This window comes from Pomacea canaliculata, linkage group LG9 (assembly GCF_003073045.1).
Source record: "Pomacea canaliculata isolate SZHN2017 linkage group LG9, ASM307304v1, whole genome shotgun sequence".
Taxonomy (NCBI): domain Eukaryota; kingdom Metazoa; phylum Mollusca; class Gastropoda; order Architaenioglossa; family Ampullariidae; genus Pomacea; species Pomacea canaliculata.
The window spans coordinates 3,321,166-3,329,244 of record NC_037598.1 but is presented as its reverse complement, the minus strand read 5'-3'; the positions used below and the strand labels follow the sequence as shown (position 1 = coordinate 3,329,244).

At 41.9% G+C, this 8,079-nt stretch overlaps 1 protein-coding gene across 1 annotated transcript; it reads left to right on the top strand.

The window, feature by feature from the left end:
- Positions 1–52: 52 nt before the first annotated feature.
- On the top strand, positions 53–4,206 carry LOC112572297 (cytochrome b561 domain-containing protein 2-like). The gene is made up of 4 exons (XM_025251908.1): positions 53–203; positions 1,161–1,365; positions 2,754–2,944; positions 3,576–4,206. The coding sequence occupies exons 2-4, from the start codon at positions 1,299–1,301 to the stop codon at positions 3,942–3,944; spliced, it is 627 nt and encodes a 208-aa protein (XP_025107693.1). The 5' UTR covers positions 53–203; positions 1,161–1,298; the 3' UTR covers positions 3,945–4,206.
- The last annotated feature ends 3,873 nt before the right edge of the window (positions 4,207–8,079 follow it).

Sequence of the window (8,079 nt, the reverse complement as noted above, 5' to 3'; positions counted from 1 at the left end):
CGTCTGCAAGCAGTCTAGGGATGTTAGTTCGAGACTGTACTGTTTGAGCACTGTAGTCTGCAAACGGTGCTTTTCGCGGAATATCAAAGTACCTATAATTTCAATTTTCTATATGGCGCGACTCACTATTGCCTGCTTGGATTGACGTGCCCGAGCTTGGACTCCGTGATAAACTATTTCTGGTTGCTTTAGTTGCGAAAACTGTACGTTGAAAAATTAGTCATTCTTGTTGAATCATTATTTTCTGTTCATGATTTTTAACTTTGCGCAGAATTAGCATCACTTCATTCTACGTCTGCACGTTTATGATTGACTGGGTGGGTGGGGCGCTGCTGCTGGACAGGATATGAGCTGTGAAATAGCTAATTGTAATCGACCCACGGTAGACCAACTAATAAAAGATATGAAGCGCTTGAAAGGGACCACTCCACCATAGTGTGGCGTGTCCCCTGTCAGGAGGGAGACACCGCCAGCAGTTAGACGAGGGTCTTTTTGGTGTTTGTAGTTAATAATCAAACAAACTGAAAGTGCAAAGCATCAGAGTTGTTTGGGAGAAATTTAGCCAGATGTTATCAGCAAAAGGGATATATACCTAAAATAACACACTCTTCTTAACAGAGAAAGCAGGTTGACATAGGAGGAGTATAATACTCTTTATAATATCTGAATAATAATTTTTGGAGGGGAGTGAATAATTGTATTTATCAAGGGTTAAATATGTGGTATCAAAGGCCGCCCTCAGTATAACTGCTTGTGCAGTGTTACTAACAGCACTGAGTTACAGTTTGAAACTCAACTCTCTGAAAGTTTAGCATGACGATCGCATGAGACACTAATCTACATGCCATAGGTCAATGGGCCAAATGGTGACACCACATTAAGATATGACCAAGGCAGACTTGGAAAAGAACAATAGAGAGCGAGGCAAAGGACATTGGAATCACCTGGGCCCAACTGAAGGGGGCTGCCCAAAACCAGGTCCGCTGGCGAGGTGTTGTTGCGGCCCTATGCTCCTCAGAGGAACAACAAGGAATAAACTAACATTAAGACATTTCCAACATGACACATTACAATTTGTTAAGTTTACCAAAAACATGAAATCTGACACATCATTAAGATTTATGAATCATATAATCAAGATGCATAAAACATGTTTGCAGCTCAATACGGAGGGTCAGGTTGTGGTGCCACTTGCGTCTGAACCCACATCTTCATCTTCACCACCAGGGCAGGTCATAAATTGCTCATCATCACAACAGAGTGCAGGTTCTTTGGCAGTGGTTGCTCTGGTGCAGATCATGGCAGCCCATGTAGTAGCAGTTGTCTTTTGTGCTTACATTATCTACGTAGCAGGACCAGGGTCAAGTAAGTAGCACTGTCTAGTAGACATTACACATCAAGTGATTGCATTATCTCTGGTCAGTGTCCTTGTCTAGCAGAAATTACAAATCAAGTTATTGTGTCATCCCTGGTTATCATCCATGTCTAGGAGACATTACACATCAGGTTATCGTATTATCGCTGGTCATCATCCAGTAAAGTGTCTTGAGCATGCTTTCATTTGTAGGGAGGGTACTGTTTAAATAAACATTTATTATTATTAATAAACTTAAGTTCCTTCATATTTTTACTGTATTTTCTCTTTAATATTTATTCTGTAGGATCAGAGTATACATGATAATTATGGTCATAGACTGGATTAATGTGCAAGACAACCCAAGACAACAACACCAGTATCCAGTGAATCTTCACCAAATAGCTAGAGGACCTGGACTTTGCAGATGACTAGTCTCCTACCTCATCAGCAGTAGCATGCACAAACCAAACTGAGTAAGCTAGCAGAGGAAGCTAGCTTAAAGGTCAACAGAAAGAAGACCGAAGTGATGAGAATCAACAGCAAGCAGGAACTCCCAATCCAACTTCAAGGAGAGAACATCCTGGAAACAGACCACTTTACACATCTGGGAAGCATTGTCAATAAAGAAGGTGGAGCAGATGATAACATCACAAGCTGCATGAACAAGACCAGACATGCTTTCAACAGCCTATGCCCCATCTGGAACTCCCGAGCATTATCCTTGCACAGTAACTTTAACACCAATGTGAAGGCAGTCCTACTGTATAGTTCTAAAACCTGGAGAGTGACAAACACCATCAACAACAAGCTTCCGACCTTTACCAACCGATGCCTACACCGTATCCTGGGAATAAGATTGCCTGATAAGATCTCCAACAGCAGCCTGTGGAAAAGAACCAACCAGAATGCTACTAACCAAGACATCAAAAAGCGCTAAAGAGATTGAATAGGACACACCCTGCGCAAACCAGTCAGGGAAAGAGGAGAGTTAGCAGACTTCGAGAAGAACAGCAGAAAGCGAGGCAAAGGACATGGGAACCACATGGACCCAACTGAAGGGGGCTGCCCAAAACCAGGTCTGCTGGCATGGTGTTGTTGCGGCCCTATGCTTCTCGAGGAGTAACAAGGAATAAACAAAACAATACATGATAATTACCTAGGTAGTTAAGTTGAAACATTATGGGCTAAATCAAGTTGTGATGTAGTGTACATATTTTGTAGTGTCAGTGCTTAGTTTTTTGTTTTTCAGAAATATTGTTCATTATTATGTTAGAATTTTGCAGCCTAAACATATAGTGCCACTGTACTCCATATATACAAAAATAGCATTATAATTAATAACTGTTGGGATTTGTAGAGGCAGATTAGTCCTGTGCCTGATGTCTTGGTGTTCCAGGCTTGTTCTCCTGGCATCCTACACTCATGGTGCTGGCGTACATGGCAGCCATGTTTGAAGCAGTGCTGGTGTTCTCACCTAAAAGCTCTCTGGTGCCACAGATGTCACATCATGTCAAAGTGACACTTCATTGGTCATTGGCAGTCATGTCAGCATTACTGGCTGTAGCTGGCTTTGCGGTCATCTTTCAGGTGAGACTCATAGTGTTAATGTTGTGTGCACTAGTGGCTTAAGCTACAGTCATCATTCACGTCTCACAATGTGAATGCTGTCATTTTCTCTTTTTCCTCGCCCTTTGACAGTATCTCTTGCTTCTCTCAATCTCTGTCTCTGATTGAAGTTGACATAATGGAAGGATGGAAATGAATGCTAAGGCCACTCATTTAGCAGGGCACATCACTTGTTTAGGAAATACAAGTGAACACGCAGCAGCAGTTGTCTTTGTACAGCTGTTCAAGAATTGATTTGTGTTGTTTCAGAAACATATGGACTGATTTATATGGTTGTTTTAGATACAAATGAACTGCTTTGTAGAAGTGTTGGAGACACATCTAGATGGACGATCTGTTATCTGAGACATATTCAGATGAACCAGTTTGTGCAGTTATGCAAAGCACACTCCCACGAACTGGCTTGTACAGTTGTTTGAGACACATATGGAAAGATTTGTACAGTTTTAAGACACATGAACATAAACACTGATTTTAAATTACAGGGATGGCTGTCAAACTCGGGAAACTCAGTGGCCGGTAGGATTATGAAACAGTTCTTTGGAACAAGGGACATTAATTGATGTGGTTGTTTGTATGAACGTTTGTGCAGGTCAAAGAGAACAACAATAAGGAGCATTTCACTAGCTGGCATGGCTTGCTGGGGGTGGTCACTGTTGGCTACAGCTGCATGCAGTTACTGGGCGGATCTGCAGTCAAGTATTACCATCTGTCTTCGCGTGTCATAAAAATGCGGCTTGTGGACCTAAAAATGACACATGCTGTGTCAGGGGTTGCAGCTTTTGTGTTAGTGACAGCCACCTTGATGTCAGCCCTATACTCCAACTGGGTGGCACAACGGGTGCAGGGTATTGCTTGGATGGCCTGTGCTTTAGCAGTTTCCTGGGTGGGGTTGGTTGTAGCCAATCAGGTAGTTGAGGCATATGCAGCACGACTACGACCTCGTGGAGCAGGCAAGTAGAGGAAGAAACCATTATACAAGTGTGATGGAGCAGGCAATTAGAGGAAGAATCCACTATACATGTGATAGACAAGCTGTAGATTTTAGGTGTAAACAGAGACAAACAGACTACATATGTGTGTACAGGGAAACAGGAAGTTTGACTGTGTGATGTATGCACTGTACCTGAAGACAAGATTTATGAGTGTGAAGCCTCCATTGTACCTGAAGACAAAATTAAAATCCAAGTCAGAGATTTTGTAGGATAGCCAGTCATGGTCATTGTCAACATCAGAATCAGAAGAGACTAGAGCTTTTTCCCCTATCTGCTGACAAAATAGGGATATCAGTTATGCCCTAGTTGATTAATTAGAAGTATGAAGATGAGACCCATGTCTTACAAGTGTTACATAAAAGCCATCACATAGTCTGATAGTAAGAGCTTTTTATCTACGTGTTGGACAGGAAGTCACAGTAGACCAAACACTGGACTATATTAACTGTGTACAGCATTATGTGTCCCATGGTGCACAGGAAAGCTTTTAGCATTATTGATCATGACCTGCTCATCAAAAAATTAGAACTTAATAAACTTAGCAACTGCCACATCCAATTCCTTTATCTGAAACAGAACTCAGAGCTAAAAACTAAATGTCAGATCCCATTGAAGTAAAATTTGTCGCCCACAAAGCTCAATCTTAGATTCTCTTCTGTTCTGTCTACATAAACCACCATCCCCTTCATATTTCCCAATCATGTGAAATTTTTGCTGATGACGCAACAATGCATGCAAGGTATAAACAAACAGCCACTGGCGGCTCTCCTACAACAGAGAGCTGATGAGCTTCAGTCCTGGAGGGAACTAAGCCACATGGCACTCACCTCTCTGAAAAAAGAAATTATGCTTATAACAACCCCACATAAGAGATAGAACCTCACAGTCCCATTTCCTAAAATCCATTTAAGGACCCAACAAGTATTGGAAGCCCAAAGCTATACAATTCTACTATTGACAATAATTTGTCTTGGTCACAACATATCCTAGCCATGAGAAAAATTATAGCAGCGAAAACTTTTCTCCTCTCAAGAATAATTTCTTTTTAAATCCTCACTCTTGGAAACTGATCTTCATAACCTATATTCAGTCGACTATTGATTGCACTTCCACTCCCTGGGACTTGGCTAGTGGTATTTCGAATGTTCATCTTTAAAATACTAACAGGTAAAATACCCCTAGATTTTCTTATATCTTTTCTGCCAACATAATACAAGGGTCTCTCTCGAGCTCAGTATTCCCACGCTGAGAATCGACCTGTTCAAGACGAGCCTGAAATATTCTGGCAGTGTTGTTTGGAATAACTTTTCCTTTGATCTTTAAATAACGGACTCCAGTCTGTACAAATTCAAAAGTGGGATTCCTACAACACCTTCTCAAACCCTTTGATTACCTAAAGAGGTTTCCTTCGCAGTTTCATCATCTATATTCTCATTAACAAAGCAAACTTACCACATGCTGCTAGTGTTCTAGCTAACAACCCCCCCCCACACACACACACACAAAACAAAAAACAAACCCTATTAATTCAGATATCCACCACCATATTTGTACATATCATAATTTCTATGTTTTCATTGCCTCATTTTGAATTAATGTAATGTTTTTATTTCTGCTGCTTATTTCGAGGACTAGATGTGAAAAAGCTTAACTTTTTTCTTATTCTGTTACCCTCATAATTAAAGATTTGTTATATGATGCACAATCAGAAATAACTTTGCATAATATGACATCTTGTTTTCTATCTAGGGCCTAGAGAATGAATCATTATCATATAGGATTGCCAATTTTGCTTTACGTAGTCATGCTTCAGTGTGATGAAATGATTTTTTTTCAAAAGAATAAAATGGCAAGAATTAGATTTTGGAGATTTGTGGAGAGGGGGGGATGTGTCAGCAGTTGAAGCCTTCAACCAAGTTGTCGCACCATAGCTAGTCATGCAACTTTCAAGGCTTGTAGGGGGTTACCTGATGCAAAAAAATACTCAACCCATTCTTCTGCTTCATTAATGGCAGCTCATTAACAACTCAAAATTCCACAACCCGCTGCCCGTCTTTTAAATCTAGCTGCCATGGTGACAGGCACATCAGTCACAGTGCTACCCCCATACAAGCAATGTTATTAGGACCCATTTAAAAACATCGTTATTAGGATGAATCGATGACATTGATGTTGGTGATACAATCAGTTTGATCAGGCTATCACTTAGCTGCAGAGTAAGAGCCAGTATTACTGAGTATGGTAGTTTGTCCTTGGCAGTTCCATAGTGAGTGTGGATTCGATCTACAGCACAATATGAAAAACAAAAGTGGGAGTCTTGGCCTAGGATACCAATTCTCACCGAGTCACACTCACCCTACCTACACATCAACCGACTATTGTGTCCACAACGACTCTCTCTCACACACACACGTGCGGTCCGGTGGCTCAACGGTTAGCGCCTGTCACCAATACAGTGAAGGTTGGCTGCCCTGAGTTCAGTTCTCGTCTCGGCCACGCTGTTCTTTCTCTGCACGTGGCATCTGTTTACAGGGCTGGCTGCTTGCAGTAATATAGCCTTAGTTGCTGGCACGGCGTAAAACACCAATCCCCCCTCTCTCTCTCACACACACACACACGTTCACACTGTCATGACAGAAATTGTAGATGAGCCCAAAATAGGTTTATTACATATCAATAACAAAGTGCCAACCTTAAAAAAACCAGCATCTGAAGGTACACTTGTTAATGTCTAAAGCGTCAAACACTATCAAGAAAAGATTGAAGTTCCTTTATTTTTATGTTTGAACGAATGATACACAGCTGAAATGACTTGTGTGGTGGTCGAAGTGGCAAACGGTCAAAACTCAAGACCGCTGCAACTTATTTACTGGTGGTGCCAGCTGCCTTCTAGTCACCACTCGCCAGTCACAGAGCTGCACACTCTCCTGTCCCCGACAAAGTGCGAGTTTTCCTGGGCATACGAATAACTCTGCTTTCAGTCAAATTATTTCATTGTCTGGGAGGAAGTATTTTCCCAACAATTATAACGTGTCGGTTAGATCAAAGCATGGTGGCTCGGCCTTGACTATTAGACTCCCATTAAATCCCTTTCATTCATTTCTTTGTCTCGCAACCGCCTTTCAAAGTACTAGCCGTCAATGAAGGGAATCTTTATTACCAAACCCACCCGCCTTCCCACACCCACACATTGTTCCTTAGCACCCGCTGACACAGGTGCAAAGACTGTGATGGTTTGGTGGACCTGTGCTGGTCAATGGAAAAAGTGTCTCGCGCAGAAGGCTGCCACCTGTAAGTCGGGTGGTCACTTCCTGCAAAGCAGGGTGCCAGCAGTTTAGTAGTGGGCAGTGTTACAGGACAATGACAATTATTAACGAGAGGTAAAATAAGCAAGAAAATGTTTTTTTTCTGTTTAGCCCTCGGAGAAAGAACAAATTAAGTACTATGAGAATAATTAGGAGTAAGCATAAGGTAAGGTACCAAAGGAGAGTGGAAAGTGAATATGTACAAAAGTGGAGGTTAAGAAAAACATATTTACAAGGTTTCCTGGTGTTGGGAGGTGTCTCTGGAAGCCTCATCTAGTTTTCTTGAATACATCTAGGTAGCTGGCGTCACGGCACGGGTGGTTCACCACCACACCAGACTACTGCGAGTTCTTTCAACACACCACAGAACGATTGCCTGAGGCTGCCGACATCATGTTTACTTCGCTGTCGAGGGGCTCAGGACTTTACAGACTACAACACAAATACTTATTTGTAAACAAGTCGCCTGAACACAACGTTCTAAAGGCGACAAACATCTACACGATAAATGCAATGTTTACATCCGGGTACTCCCCACGATCCATCTCAGTGTAGTCACATCTTACAATCCAAGTATGAAGATTAAACACTCCCCGCACTCCCTCCTACTGTTTAGCAATAATGTTCCAGTTCAATGTTCCAGTTCAATCATCTGTCGTATAACCGCTCTAGCAACCATTGTGTACGTTACTCAGCTCACAGCCAGCTAGAATCCACTAACACAAATACACTTCCAGTAGAATCGGTTGATCCTTCCCCGGGGTGGGTGGGTGTAAGAACTCTTTGGTCCAAAACT